The 20,309-nt window shown below is 42.7% G+C and overlaps 1 protein-coding gene across 1 annotated transcript in view; it reads left to right on the top strand.

The window, feature by feature from the left end:
- arrb2.S (arrestin beta 2 S homeolog) overlaps positions 1-20,309 on the top strand; it is a 32,718-nt gene that overhangs the window by 7,260 nt on the left and 5,149 nt on the right. The window contains 11 exon segments of the mRNA NM_001093097.1: positions 8,169-8,199; positions 9,434-9,494; positions 9,701-9,745; positions 12,501-12,697; positions 12,904-12,963; positions 13,050-13,117; positions 15,103-15,238; positions 16,679-16,763; positions 16,880-16,952; positions 18,167-18,304; positions 18,666-18,749. Coding sequence (NP_001086566.1) covers positions 8,169-8,199; positions 9,434-9,494; positions 9,701-9,745; positions 12,501-12,697; positions 12,904-12,963; positions 13,050-13,117; positions 15,103-15,238; positions 16,679-16,763; positions 16,880-16,952; positions 18,167-18,304; positions 18,666-18,749 — 978 coding nt within the window.

The raw sequence follows: 20,309 nt of genomic DNA, 5'->3' as shown, positions 1-20,309 counted from the left end.
CTGACTGTATATACTGTATCAGTCCTGTTACCCTCCTCACACTGACTGTATATACTGTATCATTTCTTATACCCTCCTCACACTGACTGTATATACTGTATCAGTCCTATTACCCTCCTCACACTGACTGTATATACTGTATCAGTCCTGTTCCCCTCCTCACACTGACTGTATATACTGTATCAGTCCTGTTACCCTCCTCACACTGACTGTATATACTGTATCAGTCCTGTTCCCCTCCTCACACTGACTGTATATACTGTATCAGTCCTGTTACCCTCCTCACACTGACTGTATATACTGTATCAGTCCTGTTACCCTCCTCACACTGACTGTATATACTGTATCAGTCCTGTTACCCTCCTCACACTGACTGTATATACTGTATCAGTCCTGTTACCCTCCTCACACTGACTGTATATACTGTATCAGCCCTGTTACCACCCAATCTGCCCACACCAGCAGAACTCTACACCCCACACACTCACGATATATGGCAGTGAAAGCAACGAGAGTAAAAAGATTTTTGAGTGGGGCAACTCCTGCACAGATGAACTTTTAGTACGGCATGAGGAAGGCACTATGTCATTGGGGTTTTGTAACTTTTTATTCTCTCACCTCAAATTTAAAATATTATCAGATATACTACCTAAACCCATAGTTTAATCACATGACCTCTGTACAGGCCCCTCTACTCGCCCACACACAACTTGCATCCCAAAAGGCCGCTATCTGAACTGTAATAGCAGAGTTGCTCAGCAGGGATGGCGGCTGCCATGTTTATATGCTTAACTTCCTGTTTCCTTTCATTTGAGAGGAAGCAGCCATATTGCTGAAAGGCAATATGCACATACAAATATATCAATCTCTTGGAGATGCTTACTGGGAGGCATTTGGCCACAAGCAGTTAAGGAATGTCTATTCCCCCCCACGACTGTTAATCGTTCGCTGTCTGTCCGTATCATTCATTGACTTTGCATGTTCTGTCCTGTTTTGCTTGTGATTTCCCCCATTGCCCATATTTGCATTTAATTTGCTTGAATTTGAAGGGAGTGTGGCGCCTAATTAGCTGGAGACGTTTACATATTTAAGGCACCGTAAGAGCACCTGTCGGCTCCATGTGATTGATATGTTGTGCTTGGTATTGGAGCGTGAGATGCCTTTAAAGGAGAAGGAAAGCTACAGAGGCATTTTATTGCCAATAGTGCATGCTAGAATGCTATATTTATTCTGTAGAATGTTTTACTATACCTGAGTAAAAAGCTCTAGAAGCTCTCTGTTTGTTTAGGATAGCAGCCGCCATATTAGCTTGGTGTGACATCACTTCCTGCCTGAGTCTCTCCCTGCTCACTCATAGCTCTGGGCTCAGATTACAGCAGGGAGGGGAGAGGAGAGAGAGGAGCAAACTGAGCATGCTCAAGCCCTAGCCCTGGAGGTTTAAGCTGAAAACAGGAAGTGTGATACAGAAGCCCATGAGTACACAATAGAAGGAAAGAAATGTGATGTTTCTTTTGACAGAGGACTCAGAGCAGCATTACTTTGAGGGTTTATTGGTGTATTTATACAGACTTTCTGATAAAGCTTACTTACTTTTAGGCTTTCCTTCTTTTTTAAAGGGTCGGTTCACCTTTAAGTTAACTTTTTTATGTTACAGAATGACTAATTCTAAGCAATTTTTCAGTTGGACTTTTTCTTTTTTAAGGTATTTGAATTATTTGTCTTCTTCTTCCGACTCTTTCCAGGTCACTGACCCCATCTAAAAAAAACCCAAAACGCTCCGTAAGGCTACTAATGTATTGTTATTGCTATTTTTATTACTTGTCTTTCTGTTCAGGCCTCTCCTATTTATATTCCAGTCTTCTGTTCATATCCATGCATGGTCGCTAGGGGAATTTGGACCCTAGCAACCAGATGGCTGAACTTGCAAACTGGAGAGCCGCTGAATAAAAAGCTAAATAATTCAAACACAAATAATAAAAAATGAAAACCAATTACAAATGATCTCAGAATATCCCTCTCTACATCATACTAACAGTTCATTTAAAGGTGAACAACCCCTTTCAATTTTTCCTTTTTGTTTCAACTCCTATGCCGCAGTGTGTAGTCACAGTGAAGTGATCATAGTGTGATTTCATTGGCTGCTGGTGGTGCCTCAGGGTGATGGATTACATGCCAATACCCAGCTTGTGTGTGTGTATATCTATCTATCTATCTATCTATCTATCTCTATATATATATATATATATATATATATATATATATATATATCTCTATATATATATATATATATATATATCTCTATATATATATCTCTATATATATATATATATATATATATATATCTATATATATCTCTATATATATATATATATATATATATATATCTCTAGATATAAAGGCAGAGATCCCCAGTGGGGAAGGTGGCTAAGGGTATTATTGCTGGGGCTCGACTCTTACAGAGTTAAAGAAAATAGTTAAGTGGACATTAGCTGAAATTGCAAACTGGAGAGCTGCTGAATAAAAAGCTAAATAACCACAAATAAAAAATGAAAACCAATTGCAATTTGTCTCCGCATATCACTCTCTACATTATACTAAAAGCTAATTTAAAGGAGAACACCACCTTTAATACAGTGGAAGGGTCGATGAGTGCTAAAATGCAGGCCCTCCAGCTATAGCTGAAGTATCTGATTGTGTCCAGCAACTTGATACCATGTTCCTTAGGCTGTTGTCTAACGTCTCCCTCTACAACAGCAATTTCTCAGCCTCAGACCTTTACAGGCTAATCCTCACCCACACCCTGGCCTCACCCTCTTGGAACATTGCTGCTCAAAAGCTATTTAGGGTTTCTCGGGTGTCTGTTAGTGAAAGTAAGTGTGTTAAGCCCTTTGCTTTGGGTGTGTGCAGACTGGAGGAGTACACTTGGTACCAGCAGGGAGGGCAGTGCAGATCTGTTCCTGGAGTCCTGTTGTGGCAGTTGACAGTTTAAGTAGTGAAGTCACAGCACCATCCGAATTGTATAACAAAAAAAAGCCTTTATTGGAATCCTGGCTCAGAAGGCCTGCATGGCCTTTTTTTTCAAATTGACAGTTGCATGTTTAGAGCATATACGATATATACAGACATGTTCTCACACGCCGGATACCTGTGTGGCTATTCCCACTTACTCACACTGAAACTTCTACAAAGCTGTGGTGGAAATTTAAAGACGATGTCAAGCCAAACATAAACTGCCTAATGAAAAATCATATACATACATAAAAAAAAAAAAATATATATATATATATACCACAGATTGTTTATGGTTATAAAGAGGTTTCTAAATATAATTTTTACTGAACATCGTATCTGTCTGCCCCTTGCTGTTCTCTGCACTGCTCATTCTGACTGTGGAAACAATGTACTAAAGGAAACATGCCAGGCTGTTCAGTAGTCAGAACCAGCTGTGAGGACCAAGAATAAAAAGGTCTTGGCATGGCTTATCACCTACAGCGTCTCTGGATGGATGTTGCGAGTCTTAAAGGAGAAAAAAAAACCCTTAATAAAAAAAACCCTACCCTACATAGACCCCCCTCCCCCCCAGCCTAGCTGCCCCCAGAGCAAATTCCCCAACTCTTTACTTACCCACCCCCCCCCCCCGGTGCAGATTCTGTCCAGCGGAGTTCACAGGCACCATCTTTGCATATGCAAATTAGGGATCGGTATTCGGCCGAATCTTTCACAAAGCATTCGGGGGTTTGGCCGAATCCAAAATAGTGTATTCGGTGCGTCCCTAAGGGTAGGGGGGTAGGGTTTTTTTTATTAAGGGTTTGTTTCTCCTTTAAAGGGACCCTGTCATCAGAAAACATGTTTTTTTCAAAACGCATCAGTTAATAGTGCTACTCCAGCAGAATTCTGCACTGAAATCCATTTCTCAAAAGAGCAAACAGATTTTTTTATATTCAATTTTGAAATCTGACATGGGGCTAGACATATTGTCAGTTTCCCAGCTGTCCCTGGTCATGTGACTTGTGCCTGCACTTTAGGAGAGAAATGCTTTCTGGCAGGCTGCTGTTTTTCCTTCTCAATGTAACTGAATGTGTCTCAGTGGGACATGGGTTTTTACTATTAGGGTAAATACTACACTGGGAGATTTGGGGAGATTTAGTCGCCTGGCGACTAATCGCAGCGACTTTTCTCCCCGAATGCCTCCCCTCACTCTGCGCCTGGATAAAATAAAAAGTCGCCGGCGCTAATCACACACGGCGATTCGTTTTCCGAAGTCACCCGAAGTTGCCTCACGAGGAAACTTCGGGCGACTTCGGAAAACGAATCGCCGCGTGTGATTAGCACAGGCGATTTTTCATTTTAGCCAGGCGCAGAGTGAGGGGAGGCATTCGGGGAAGATTGGTCGTGGAAAGTCGCGGCGATTAGTCGCCAGGCGACTAAATCTCCCCAAATCGCCCATTGTGTCCCAGCCCTTAAAGGAAAACTATACCCCCCAAACAATGTAGGTCTCTATTAAAAGATACTGAGTAAAACAGCTCATGTGTAAAACCCTGCTTCATGTAAATGAACCATTATCATAATAATATACTTTTCTAGTAGTATGTGCCATTGGGTAATCATAAATAGAAAATTGCCATTTTAAAAAATAAGGGCCGCCCCCTGAGATCGTAAGATTCACTGTGCACACATACAAACCACATGTAAGGTCACATGAGCCAATCAACAGACAGAGTTCTGCCTTTTGCTTCCTCACTTCTTCCTGTTACAGTTAGTGTTGTAGTATTTCTGGTCAGGTGATCTCTGAGGCAGCACAGATAGAGTCACGAAATGGTGGCTCAAGGCAAGAGATGTAAAAGGGCAATATTTATGTAAATATATATTCCAGTTTGGTAAGATTCTTTAATATGTCATTCAATTTGATATAAACTATCTGTTGCTTAAGTATTCATTTTGGGGGTATAGTTTTCCTTTAAGTGTTGTTCTTAGATCTTTTGTTTGGCTGCTGGGGGGGGAAAGGGAGGGGGCTGATATCACTCCAACTTGCAGTAAAGAGTGATTGAAGTTTATCAGAGCACAAGTCACATGACTTGGGGCAGCTGGGAAATTGACAATATGTCTAGCCCCATGTCAGATTTCAAAATTGAATATAAAAAAATCTGTTTTCTCTTTTGAGAAATTGATTTCAGTGCAAAATTCTGCTGGAGCAGCACTTTTAAACAATTCATTTTGAAAAAAATGTTTTTTCCCATGACAGTATCCCTTTAAGGTGTTCATAGGCTGACATTGGCTGTGCATTGGCATGCATGGGACCATAGCTGATATTTGGGGACCACTATCTAATTGGGGATTGACAGATGGGGTTTATGGGGTACTCTATGATCAGATCAATTGCCTGTGGGTTGTAGAACTGTCAAACTGATTTTGTCCACCATAGCAGTGGCTGATATGGAAAATAACTACTGCGGAGCTGTTGGCTCGGCTGATTGCTTCTGCTGTGGAAGCTGAACTGTCTCGGCTGATTGGTCCTGCTGTGGAAACGGAACTGTTGCCTCAGCTGATTGGTCCCGCTGTGGAAGCTGAACTGTTGTCTCAGCTGATTGGTCCTGCTGTGGAAGCAGAACTGTTGTCTCAGCTGATTGGTCCTGCTGTGGAAGCGGAACTGTTGTCTCAGCTGAATGTATCTAGTTAATGTAATGTATAAAGGCTGGAGTGATTGGATGTGTAACATAATAGCCAGAACACTACTTCCTGCTTTTCAGCTCTCTTGCTTTCCACTGATTGGTTACCAGGCAGTAACCAATCAGTGACTTGAGGGGGGGTCACATGGGACATATCTGCTGCTTTTGAATCTGAGCTGAATGCTGAGGATCAATTACAAACTCACTGAACGGTTATGTCCCATGTGGCCCCCCTTATAGTCACTGACTAACTCAGAGTTAGAGAGCTGAAAAGCAGGAAGTAGTGTTCTGGCTATTATGTTACACATCCAGTCACTCCAGCCTTTATACATTACATTTTTGCCTAACTAACTATATAAGAAACATTTTTTATTTTGCACAGTCTATTTATTTACCCAGTTTTTACTTTACACTGAACTTTTCCTTTAAGTGGATTTGTGTGTCAGAATACAGCTTCCATTGGTATGAACCAGCACAACACAAAATAAATCCACATTTATCTGAAAAAGCTTTTTCTGCACTGGCAGCGCTCAAAATAAATTGTGTTGCACCGAGTCTACTTCACACAGACACAGGGGCACTTTTTAAAAGGGGTGGTTAATCCCGTTTAGTATGTTATAGAATGCTAAGTTTAAAGCAACTTTTCAATTGGTCTTCATTATTTACTTTTAATAGTTTTTTTTTTTAATTGTTTGCCTTCTTTTGATTCTTTCCAGCTCTCAAATGTGGGTCACTGACCCCATTTAAAAACAAATGCTCTTATTCTACAAATGTATTGTTATTGCTACTTTTTATTATTCCTCTTTCTATTCAGGCCTCTCCTATTCATATTCCAGTCTCTTATTCAAACCAATGCATGGTTGTTAGGGGAATTTGCACCCTAGCAACCAGATGGCTGAATAAAAAGCTAAATAACTCAAAAACACAAATAATAAAAAATGAGAACCAATTGCAAATTGTCTCAGAATATCACATTTTCATATATTTCACTTTGCCTCTTGATTCTTTTTTCTGTCCTTCCACCTCTGTGTCTTCATTTCCTCTTCCCCTTCTGCTCTCCAAATTCTCTTACTCAACCACCACCCTCCTCACTCAGCACCCGCTCTGGTTAGCAGCTCATTACTGGGTGTTGGGCTTTCAGGAAGGAACCTATGTGCTCATACAACACTCCGGAAACCCCAAATCTTGTTTTGTGCAACTTTAGTTTTTGTACAGCGCACAGGTCCAAGTGAAGTTAGCCTTGAAATTAAAGGGGAACTCCACCTCAAAACGTTTGTCTTGTTGAGTTAAATATAATTCTAAGCAACCACCTGAAATAATGTATCAGAAGCCAGATGGTTAACAGACAAGCAAGAGAGCTGATTTCTGCTATGTTGTTGCAAGTGTTTCATATTACCCACGGCACAAATAAGCACTCACCCCAAATCCCCCCCTCCTCACTGACCTTCAGGCTGGGCCCCCTTAGCTCATAACAAGGTTACGGATATATAGAAACATTGGGGTGTCACCCTGCTATAGTTCCAGGGGTACCCAGGGTACAAATAAGCATTCACCCCAAATCTCCTCCTAACTGACCTTCAGACTGGGCCCCCTTAGCTCATAACAAGGTTACAGATATATAGAAACATTGGGGTGTCACCCTGCTATAGTTCCAGAGGTACCCAGGATACAAATAAGCACTCACCCCAAATCTCCCCCTAACTGACCTTCAGACTGGGCCCCCTTAGCTCATAACAAGGTTACAGATATATAGAAACATTGGGGTAACAGTCACCCTGCTATAGTTCCAGGGGTACCCAGGGCACAAATAAGCACTCACCCCAAATCTCCCCCTAACTGGCCTTCAGACTGGGCCCCCTTAGCTCATAACAAGGTTACAGATATATAGAAACATTGGGGTAACAGTCACCCTGCTATAGTTCCAGGGGTACCCAGGGTACAAATAAGCACTCACCCCAAATCTCCCCTTAACTGACCCTTAGACTGGGCCCCCTTAGCTCATAACAAGGTTACAGATATATAGAAACATTGGGGTGTCACCCTGCTATAGTTCCAGGGGTACCCAGGGTACAAATAAGCACTCACCCCAAATCCCCCCCTAACTGGCCTTCAGACTGGGCCCCCTTAGCTCATAAGGTTACAGATATATAGAAACATTGGGGTGTCACCCTGCTATAGTTCCAGGGGTACCCAGGGTACAAATAAGCATTCACCACAAATCTCCCCCTAACTGGCCTTCAGACTGGGCCCCCTTAGCTCATAACAAGGTTACAGATATTTATAAACATTGGGGTAACGGTCACCCTGCTATAGTTCCAGGGGTACATAGAGTGCAGTCTGCTGAAGAACAAGCTATTTTACAGGATAATATAAAATGAACGTGTCTGTTAAGGATACATATAATTGCAATGAATGTCTGCCATTAACATTGATCAATTTTAATGAACAGTAAGAATACATGAAAGTGCTAACAATCTTTTATTTCTTTCCTGTCCATTCAAGGGTTTTCAAGAAATCCAGCCCTAACTGCAAGGTCAGTATCTGGGCGGGGCTGCCCTCCTGCCGTCCTGTCAGTCTAGCAAGTAATGTCCTTCCTAACTGTCAGTCTAGCAAGTAATGTCCTTCCTAACTGTCGGTCTAGCAAGTAATTTCCTTCCTAACTGTCAGTCTAGCAAGTAATGTCCTTCCTAACTGTCAGTCTAGCAAGTAATGTCCTTCCTAACTGTCAGTCTTGCAAGTAATGTCCTTGCTAACTGTCAGGCTAGCAAGTAATGTCCTTCCTAATCCTCAGTCTAGCAAGTAATGTCCTTCCTAACTGTCGGTCTAGCAAGTAATTTCCTTCCTAACTGTCAGTCTAGCAAGTAATGCCCTTCCTAATCCTCAGTCTAGCAAGTAATGTCCTTTCTAACTGTCGGTCTAGCAAGTAATTTCCTTCCTAACCGTCAGTCTAGCAAGTAATGTCCTTCCTAACCGTCAGTCTAGCAAGTAATGTCCTTCCTAACTGTCAGTCTAGCAAGTAATGTCCTTCCTAACTGTCAGTCTAGCAAGTAATGTCCTTCCTAACTGTCAGTCTAGCAAGTAATGTCCTTCCTAAACATCAGTCTAGCAAGTATGTCCTTCCTAACCGTCAGTCTAGCAAGTAATGTCCTTCCTAAACATCAGTCTAGCATGTAAAGTCCTTCCTAATAGTCAGTCTAGCAAGTAATGTCATTCCTAACTGTCAATCTAGCAAGTAATGTCCTTACTAACTGTCAGTCTAGCAAGTAATTTCCTTCCTAACCGTCAGTCTAGCAAGTAATGTCCTTCCTAACTGTCAATCTAGCAAATAACGTGTTAATATTTCAGTTGTGTTTGTGTCACCATAACTTCCCCTTGTCCTCCACCAATCCTAAGTGGAACTGTATCTCAGGAGGCCAGAAATGTCTCCCTGGGGGTGAGGTAAATAGGAACAAATTCAGATGTGTGAGCAGTAGTGTAAAGTGATAAGAGGGAGGTTCTAGACATACTGTATGGAACGTCTCGATGTGGAGAGGATTAGCTGTGTGGTGCCTTGTGCTACTACTGTGTACAAGAAACAGCTGGGCCCAGTGGTAATACTTAGGGCCCTTAGTCTAGTGTAGTAGCCCTTAGTCCAGTGTAGTAGCCCTTAGTCCAGTGTAGTAGCCCTTAGTCCAGTGTAGTAGCCCTGCAGTCCTGGTGTAGAGGTTGAAGGGTTTACTACAATTACTATTAATGCTAATGACTATAATAACCATCATCCTTTCCAGCTCACCGTGTACCTCGGAAAGCGAGATTTCGTAGATCACCTGGACCGGGTAGATCCTGTGGGTAAGGACACGCTATATACATAATACACATATATTCACATGCGATACAAACATGTGCTATATGTTTTACATGCCTGCCATTATACAGCTGCTGTTCAACTATAAATCCCCAGTCAACTTTTACAGCCAGGCAGTTGTTGTACAGTAACTGAGGTTGCGCATTTCCGCTGTGCATCAACGTTTTCTGTTTATTTGCTTCTTTTCAAGATGGCGTCGTCCTTGTAGATACAGATTATCTGAAAGATCGGAAAGGTAAGATCTGTTTCCCATTTTCTGCTCCACCCCTCGCTCCCCTGGATTTTATTTTAGTACAGTTGTGTTCAGAATAATAGCAGTCTGATATCACTGACCTGATCAGTGTTTGTGGTAGAAATTTAATTTCTACATGGCAAATAATTTACTAGAAGTTGTAGTCGATTAATATAAACCAACAGACCCAACACTCATGCCGATTCTGAAACCTGATAGACATTGAAGAAAAGGAAAACTCCCTCTGGAATGGATAGAAGAAAATCCAAAATGGCAAAGACTGGGCCAATGATCAGCTCCAGGAAGATGAAAGAAGTAGTAAAGTTACCTGTGCCAAACTATTGGCAAGAAGCTCTCACAAAGTCCCATCGTTGAAAAAAAGACGTGCTGAAGAGCTTACAATTTGCCAAAGAATACACTGACTGGCCTAAAGAGAATGGTTGTCGACTGATGAAAGCAAGACCCCCACGATTTGTCAGATGCCCCCAAACATTGAATTAAAGCCCCAGTACAGAGTGAAGCCAGTTGCACAAGCATCATGATATGGGGGTGTGTCAGGATCTTCTGGGATTCGTGCCAGGGACCTTTGGGTCAGGTGAGCAGCCTGCAGGGTTGCTCACTATATGTTACCTGGCCTTTGCAGCCCCAGCCCAGCAGCAGCCTGATCTGTTTGCAGTCAGCCAATCAGGGCTAACTCTGCCCGATTTAAGGCCAGCCTTCCAAACACTCCTTGCCTGAGCATTGGTGTCCATCCTAGCAGTGTGGCATTTTCCCTAGCTATGGGGTCCTGTTATGGTCTCCTTCTTATTCTGCCTTATCTTGTCTTGCTTTGCCTTGTCTGAACCCTTCTCTGTCTTGTCCTGCCTGGCTCTGAGCCTTGTCCTGTCTTGATCTGCCTTACCTTCCCCTCCCCCCAGTTCTGCTCCGGTCCTGCTTTAAAGCCTTGATCTTTCCATGCTTTAACCTTGCCCTGCTCAGCTTTCCTTGCTATTCTGAATCTTGCTCTGCTCCTCACTCCAAACCTGACCTTGCCTTAACCTTATTCTGCCTTGACCTGACCTTGCCTTTCTGGTTCCTGCTTTCTGTTCTAAACTGTACCCTGTCTATATCTTCCCTCGTCTTGCTCTGCATCTTGCCCTGCCTTTTCCAGTCCTCTTCTGCTATCCAGTCCTCCTGTTCCCGATCTCTAGTCTGCTCCTGTCTCCTGATCTACGCCCGCCCTTCCCTATAATTTCTAGTCTGCTCCTGTCTCCTGATCTACGCCCGCACCGTCTAGTCCTAATAGAGTCTGAGCAGGGCAAGGTCAAGGCAAGGTTAAAGCAAGGAAAGATCAAGGCTTTAAAGCAGGACCAGAGCAGAACTGGAAGGAAAGGCAGATCAAGACAGGACAAGGTTCAGAGCCAGGCAGGACAAGACAGGGAAGGGTACAGACAAGATAAGGCAGAACAGGAAGGAGACCAGAATAGGAACCCATAGCTAGTGACAATGCCACATTGCTAGGATGGGAACCAATCCTCAGGCAATGCTCCTGACCTTCACCCTCTTCTTCCTAGTCCAGTCCTGATCTTTGCCCTCTCTGTCCTGTTCGGTTGTGCACCTGTTCCAGTCTGACTCATCATCCTCTTCAACCTGTTCCTGTCTTCTCTTTATGTGTTCCCTTTGGCACATACAGCTCCTGCCTCAAGGACTCACCCTTCCCTCATCAGTCTCCACAGCGCCCCCTATGTAATCCTTGACAGGATTTTTCTCACGCTATGGTGTTTGGCCTATTTATCTCTTTATACCAGGGATCATGGATCAATTTCAATCCAAATAATTTAAGAGCTCGTTTTGCCTTATGCCCAAGAGGAAATGCCCTTGAAATGGGGGTTTTGACAAGACCAGAAACACACCAGTAAATGAGCAACATCTTGGTTCCACACCAACAAGATTGATGTTATGGAGTGGCCCAATCCCTGCACCTCAATCCAATATAAAACGAGTGGGGTGACATGAAGTGTTTGTGAGGCAAAAGCAAGAGATTCAGATGAATTGTGGAACAGGTTATTGGAAGTTGGTGGAGTCCATACAACACAGATGTGCAGCACAGAAGCACTTCTTATACAACTTAATATTAGTTCAAAGCAACAGCTTAAAACATATTTCACTTCATAGCCAATGAGTTGGGAAAGAAGAATGCAGGGACTGCTGCCTACTATTCCCTTTTCTTCACCTTTGCTAAGGGAATAACAAAAATGTCATCCATTTTTCTTGGTGATCTGGAATAGAATGTGCAGTGTTGCCAATGCTTTTGTGTGTATGGAAATAAAAGCTATTTTACCTGTTTATTCACTTTATTACACGCTGCTATTATTCTCAACACAACTGTATGGCTAAATTATTCCTCTTGTGTTTTAAAGGGCTACTATATCATTAATTCCCCATGTTTTATGGGGATATTAAGAGGTGCATATCTGCTTATCCCCCTGTCTTCTATGAAGGTGTTACTGGAATAAGTTACAGTTTCAGCCTTGCCTAAGCTGCAATTGTCTTTGTGGTCTCAACATTTCCATCTCCTGTAGCTTTCTCATATACATAGCCTGTACATTCTCCCTCAACTGAACACAAAGGTGCAGAACACTCATGGGGTATAGCAGCCCTTTAAACGTGTAGTTTTCTCACTTCTTAAACTCGCCCCCCCCCGTCCCGTCCCTTTCCATCTTCCACACAACACCCCTACCAATGAACCCCTTGACCGCTCTCTCTTTCCCTGCTTCAGTCTACGTTACATTGACCTGTGCTTTCCGATATGGCCGGGAGGACCTGGATGTCCTGGGCTTGTCCTTTCGGAAGGATCTCTTCATTTCCACGTTCCAAGCTTACCCGCCCCTCCCAGAGGAAAAGAAACCCCTCACCCGCCTGCAGGAGCGGCTGATCAAGAAGCTCGGAGAACAAGCACACCCGTTTTACTTTAACGTCAGTTTCACCCTCCGCTGCTCCTCCTGTATCTTTATCCTTCCACCATTCCCTTTGGTGCCTCTGTTATTCCTTATACTTCCTTATAATCTTCCTTTCCTTTTCCTGTTACTTCCTCTTTAGTTTTAATCCTTCCTCCTACCACTATGAGGCAATAATTTTCTGTTAACTGTCTCTCCCATTGTTTTTTTTTTTACCTTTATCAGGTTCCACAAAATCTTCCATGCTCTGTCACTTTGCAGCCAGGACCAGAGGACACTGGGAAAGTGAGTATTAACTGGCATATACACACCAATAGGCATATATGTATATTGTACAGTGCAAGTCTCACTCCCTTCTGCTTACCCATCAGGCTTGTGGCGTGGACTATGAAATTCGTGCCTTCTGTGCCAAAACCGTGGAAGAAAAGATGCATAAAAGGTTGATTAACTATATTTGGCTGCCAGTAAAGATTATGCCTAGCAAATAATCTCCCCACTTTGGGTATAAGTGTAGCCTTTTTATTTTGCTGGTGGTGTTCATTTTAGTCATGGTTTTTGTAGTATTTCCATACCAGAAAAATACATTTCTCTGGGTACTATAAACATCTGTCCTTTACAGGTAGGTAGAGTCCTGCACAGGTCCATTTTCTTTGAATCCCATACCAGCAACCATGTACCCGCAATTTGACCTTCATGTTCCTGATACCCGACCCACAATAGGCCAACCGGAAGTGATGTTACTCAATGTATCTTCCCAAAGAAATGTAAAAACTGCAAGAACCACAAGGGAGGGTGGGAGGAGGGACCCAGCCGGGTCACCCGTGGACTTCCCACACGGCCAAGGAATCGGGGACTTTTTGCTCGAAACCCGGCCACTTTGTGGGTTTTCCGTGGGTCCCCGACCCGATGGAGAACTCTACAGGAAAGTTCTTTCAATTGTAAGATCTTTGTATGGGCTGGAGATATTCAGATTGGTTACTTCTGAGTCTGACTTGCACCGTCTTTACTAGGGAAGCACCGAATCCACTATTTTGGATTCGGCCAAACCCCCGAATCCTTCGCCAAAGATTCGCCCGAATACCGAACTGAATCCTAATTAGCATATTCAAATTTGGATTCGGTTCATCCAGGCAGAGGGATTCGGCCGAATCCTGCTGAAAAAGGCCAAATCCTGGCTCAATCCCAAACCGAATCCTGGATTTGGTGCATCCTAGTCCTTAATATACACTACTACAAAGAGCGCCTTTCCCAGGCATCCTAACCCCTCTCTCATTTAGGGTCATTCTGCTTTCATCCAAACTGTAGTCTGGAGCCAAACCACGAGTATGATAAAACATTGTGCCTGAACACAGAATAGAGGGTTGGTGTTGAGGCATGGCTAGTCTTAGTATATAGCAAGCTGAGGCACGGCTAGTCTTGTTATATAACAAGCTATTGAACAGATTGATGCAAAAAAAGACACATAACGAGGCGCTCTTAACAAAATGAGCAAATGTTTTGATCATATGCTCCTATTATGATCTAGAAATACAGGTGTTGTCACACACTATTCAATATCCAGCCTACAGTACATGGTATGTTCTTATGTTCCATTGGTCGGGGCCAACAGCGTGAGCAATCAGAAGTGAGAAAGAGCTTTATCTCCTCTTAACTTCCTTATCTGCTTAAAGGATAAGTAAACTGTTAAAATAAGTGAATGTAAAATTGATGAGGGGGCTATTCTAAGCGCTTTTGTAATTTACATTCATTATTTATTTTCTTTTAATTCCAAGATATTAAGGGATACATGTGCTGTTAATATGAATGAATTTTGTTACAACAGCGCCACCTGTTGGTCAGTTTCCCACCAGTCTGACCACCAAGTAGTCAAGGAAGTTGTCAGGAGAAAGAAAGAGGCTGCTCTGATGTTCTTCTGCTTAGGAAAAGAATTAGAAACCTTTCTCACATCTTTCCTAAGCAGAAGAACATCAGCCTCTTTCTTTCTCCTGACAACTTCCTTGACTACTTGCTGGTCAGACTGGTGGGAAACTGACCAGCAGGGTGGCGCTGTTGTAACAAAGTCCATTCATATTAACAGTTCTTGTATTACAAAAAGTGCTTAGAATAGCACCTTCGTCAATTTTACATTCACTTATTTTAAAGGTTTACTAATCCTTTAAACAGCTGGCTTTTAGCATAGAAAATGGCATTTATTCATACTTTCGAAGAAACGGGTAACTGTGATGGGTATATTAGGGGTTTCTGTGTTATTTCTGCCTCTTTATCAAATTTTAATTTGGAAGCCGGAGATCCCCTTTAAAGTGTGATATCGGTCTGTTTGTCCTTTGTATCTGGTAATTGGAGATCTTTGTTTTGCCCCTGGTGTTTTTATTATGTGTGCTCTGCCATCTTACCTGAGCCCCCGTGTCTTGCTTTACCCTGCAGGAATTCTGTTCGCTTGATTATTAGAAAGGTTCAGTTTGCACCAGAGAATCCCGGACCCCAGCCAGTGGCGGAGACAACGCGGCATTTCCTGATGTCTGACCGCTCCCTGCACCTGGAAGCATCATTAGATAAACAGGTACGTTTGTGGCGTGGCACACGCGAAGGTGGTATGACGAAACACGTATGCAAGTTAGGCTCACCTGTATATGTTTCATCAGTGCTGTTCCTATAGACGGACTTGTACTGTATGCCCACCAAAGGCAGAGCAATAAAAGGTTAATCTGATCGTTCGGCCAAACAATCGGATTACACAAAGGAAATGGGAGCCGACGGTTCGTAGGACCGCATCAAGTAGCCGATGTGGTCCTCGATTGTGGGAAAAATCAAACCTGCCTAATCAATATCAGCCGATTTTTGGCCTGATATCGATCGGTGAGACCCATCAGAAGCCGCCACGCACTGGCAGATAAGATGCAGAATCTGTCTAAAGGACTAATATTGGCAGCTTTAATCTGCCCGTGTATGGCCACCTTAAAGGATAAGTAAACCTTTAAGATAAGTGAATGTAAAATTGATGAGGGGGCTATTCTACGCACTTTTGTAATGTACAGTCATTATTTATTTTGTATTCATTAAGGGATGCATGTACTGTTAATATGAATGAATTTTGTTACAACAGTTTCCCACCAGTCTGACCACCAAGTAGTCAAGGACGTTTCCCAGCTGCCCCCAGTCATGTGACTTGTGCTCTGATAAACTTCAGTCACTCTTTACTGCTGTACTGCAAGTTGGAGTTATATTACCCCCCCCCCCCAGCAGCCTAACAACAGAACAATGGGAAGGTAACCAGATAGCAGCTCCCTAACACAAGATAACAGCTGCCTGGTAGATCTAAGAACAGCACTCAATAGTAAAATCCAGGTCCCACTGAGACACATTCAATTACATTGAGTAGGAGAAACAACAGCCTGCCAGAAAGCAGTTCCATCCTAAAGTGCAGGCACAAGTCACATGACTAGGGGTAGCTGGGAAACTGACAATATGTCTAGCCCCGTGTCAAATTTCAAAATTGAATATAAAAAAAACGGTTTGCTCTATTGTGAATTGGATTTCAGTGCAGAATTCTGCCGAGGCAACACTATTAAAAAAACAAAAAAAACATGACAATATCCCTTTAAACTCCTCATAATTGGGAAAACTCAGTAGTGTTACTTGTAGTGTGTACAGAGAGATACCATTTTAACTATTCCCGTGCCAGTATTCCTCTGTATGAAGCTCCGTTCTGCAGGAAGCGCCCCTTTAGTTGACTTTACAGCCCGTACTAAGCATTGACTTGTATCAGGTATTCCCCTGTACCAATTGCAAATATACAGGATAATGACAGTTGGGCTCTCGGACCTATTGACAAACGTGTGAAGAGACAGCAGAGATATTGCTGTAAGTTGGGTTAGTAGATGGTGGAACACCCCCGGAATACAGAATGGATTGGCTTTGGAGGACGTGGAGGCATTAAGGAGTTGTCACAGGAATGGAAAGGTCTTGACACTTAGTGTTTTCTCCCCAATTCTGCTTTTAGCTTTATTACCACGGAGAGGCAATTAATGTGAATGTGCACGTGACCAACAACTCCAGCAAGACTGTGAAGAGGATGAAAGTGTCAGGTAGGTTCTTGCTGCTCCATCTTTTATGGGTTGTGCTTTGTAATCCCCAGACATACATATTAATAATTCTATTCTTGTGCCACCTGTTCTTCTCACTCCTCCTTTATCTCTCGCAGTCAGACAATACGCAGACATCTGCCTGTTCAGTACTGCTCAGTACAAGTGTCCCGTGGCTCAGATGGAACTGGAGTGAGTACCTCCCATTCATGTCCTCTTCCATGTCTCTCCTCCTGTCTGGCTTTATTCATGTATTCTGTTTATTCGCCCCTTGTGGTTCTCTTTAACTTTTCATGGTCCATAAAGGTCACGTCCCACTGTTCGTTCCTATGGGAATCCCCTTCACTTTTGGGTGCATGAGATTTACAGATTATTTTGTACTCTTAGAGCGCCAACATATTGCGCAGCGGTGTAAAATTAATGTACTTATACAAAGAAATCACATGAATTACTTACATATAACATACAGAGTTAGATGCATAACAACCGGTACCGGTACAAAAGGGGAGAATGCCCCTGTGCAAAAGAGCTTACAATCTAAAGGGGAAGGGATTGAGACACAAGGTGTGGGAGTGGGCAAGATCAATAAATAAATAAGCAGGTGAGAGATGTATCATATGGTATTGCATTTGGTAGCTAAACAGATTGAGGGCAGACTTCTGTAAATAAATGTGTATAAGAGATCTTTTGAAAGCAGAAAGATTGGGAGAAAGTCGGAGAGACCTTTGGAGAGAATTCTAGAGGAGGGGTGCAGCCCTTGCAAAGTCTTGAATACGAACATGTGAGGAAGTAATTAGACAAGAGTTGAGGAGCAGGTCAGTAGAGGAGAGTAGTAAGCGGTTGGGTGAGTATCTAGAGATGAGTTCAGAGATGTAGGGTGGGGCAGAGTTATGAAGTGCTTTGAATGTCAGGGTCATTAATTTGAATTTTATTCTAAAAGGTAGCGTAAGCCAGTGTAGGGATTGTCATGTCAGAGGAGGAGCGGGTTGCTGAGGTGTATAAGCCTGGTGACGGTGTTTATTATGGACTGGAGAGGTGACAGTCTCCGGCAGGGGAGGCAAATTAATGGAGAGTTACAGTAGTCTAGACGTGATATGATGAGAGAGTGAATAAGAACTCTGGCGTCGTCTTGGGTGACAAATGATGGTATTTTGGATATGTTCCTTAGGTGGAAGTGACATGATGTAATACGTGACTGGATGTGAGGAGTGAATGACAGGGCAGAATCTGGGATAACCCCAAGGCACCGTGTCTGGAGAAACGGGGTGATAGTGGAATTAACAATGATGGATACTTCATGGAGGGGAGATTCTGAGCCCAAAAATGCTTTGACTATATACAAGTGCAACCATGTTTTTGTCAGTCTTGGTCTCTAACCGACTAATAATTTTGCCTGTGTCCCTCAGCGATCAGGTGACCCCCAGTTCCACATTCTGTAAAGTTTACACCCTGACGCCTCTGCTGTCCAATAATCGGGAGAAGAGGGGGTTGGCTCTGGACGGGAAGCTGAAACACGAGGACACCAACCTGGCATCCAGTACCATGTAAGTGCCCAACCCTGCACTGTTACCTTATACCGTTCATATTAGGGATGCACCCAATCCACTATTTTGAATTCGGCTGAACCCCCGAATCCTTCACGAAAGATTTGTCCGAATACCGAACCGAATCCTAATTTGAATAAGCAAATTAGGGGGAGGGAAGGGTAAAACATTTTTTACTTCCTTCTTTTGTGACAAAAAGTCACACTATTTCCCTCCCCGCCCCTAATTTGCATATGCAAATTCGGTTCGCCTAGGCTGAGGGATTCGCCCGAATCCTGCTGAAAAAGGCCGAATCCTGGATTTGGTGCATCCCTAGTTCATATGAAACCATGGATCTCATTAGTTTCTCTTTGTTCCGCAGTGTGAAGGAAGGCTCCAGTAAGGAGGTTTTGGGAATCCTGGTGTCCTACAGAGTGAAAGTAAAACTTGTAGTGTCGCGTGGGGTGTAAGTTTCTTTTTTTTTTGCAGGAACAACCAGGATACTGATGGTATATGTTGTGTTTTGCTCTTTTTTTTTTCTACGTTAGCCTGTGACTGTGCTGGATAGGAACTTTTAGATGATGTTTTTATGAAGGATCTGCTTAGTGTAACTTATGTGTTTGTTAGAGGTACATGAACATCAAAAAATAAAAGTTTTTATAGAATGAATAGATAATATAGTGTTGCCCTGTACTGGTAAAACTGGTGTGTTTGCTTCAGAAACTCTACTATAGTTGATATAAACAAGCTGCTGTGTAGCCATGGGGCAGCCATTCAGATAAGCTTTGTCGTATATGATGGAATTCTTCAGAACTTATCTGTTATCTACTGTGTATCCTGTGCTTGAATGGCTGCCCCCATGGCTACACAGCAGCTTGTTTATATAAACTATAGTAGTACTTATCTGTTATCTACTGTGTATCCTGTGCTTGAATGGCTGCCCCCATGGCTACACAGCAGCTTGTATATATAAACTATAGTAGTACTTATCTGTTATCTACTGTGTATCCTGTGCTTGAATGGCTGTCCCCATGGCTAAACAGCAGCTTATATATATATAAACTATAGTAGTACTTATCTGTTATCTACTGTGTATCCTGTGCTTGAATGGCTGCCCCCATGGCTACACAGCAGCTTGTATATATAAACTATAGTAGTACTTATCTGTTATCTACTGTGTATCCTGTGCTTGAATGGCTGTCCCCATGGCTAAACAGCAGCTTATATATATATATAAACTATAGTAGTACTTATCTGTTATCTACTGTGTATCCTGTGCTTGAATGGCCACGCAATAAACGAGCAGGTAACACTGCAAATTGAATGCCTGTGTGCCGATTCTTTTTTTGTTTTCTGCACAAGGGAGGTTGCCGGATCCTCTGGAATTGAGCACCAGGCTAATCTACTGAAGGGTGTGCGTCGGTTCTCTCCAATTTTAGTGACTTGAATGGCTGCCCCCATGGCTACACAGCAGCTTGTTTATATAAACTATAGTAGTAATTATCTGTTATCTACTGTGTATCCTGTGCTTGAATGGCTGCCCCCATGGCTACACAGCAGCTTGTATATATAAACTATAGTAGTACTTATCTGTTATCTACTGTGTATCCTGTGCTTGAATGGCTGCCCCCATGGCTACACAGCAGCTTGTTTATATAAACTATAGTAGTACTTATCTGTTATCTACTGTGTATCCTGTGCTTGAATGGCTGCCCCCATGGCTACACAGCAGCTAGTTTATATGAACTATAGTAGTACTTATCTGTTATCTACTGTGTATCCTGTGCTTGAATGGCTGCCCCATGGCTACACAGCAGTTTGTTTATATAAACTATAGTAGTACTTATCTGTTATCTACTGTGTATCCTGTGCTTGAATGGCTGCCCCCATGGCTACACAGCAGCATGTTTATATAAACTATAGTAGTACTTATCTGTTATCTACTGTGTATCCTGTGCTTGAATGGCTGCCCCATGGCTACACAGCAGCTAGTTTATATGAACTATAGTAGTACTTATCTGTTATC

Source organism: Xenopus laevis, chromosome 3S (assembly GCF_017654675.1).
Source record: "Xenopus laevis strain J_2021 chromosome 3S, Xenopus_laevis_v10.1, whole genome shotgun sequence".
Classification (NCBI taxonomy): Eukaryota; Metazoa; Chordata; class Amphibia; order Anura; family Pipidae; genus Xenopus; species Xenopus laevis.
The sequence above is the reverse complement of the archived record's forward strand: the minus strand, read 5'-3'. Positions and strand labels throughout refer to the sequence as shown.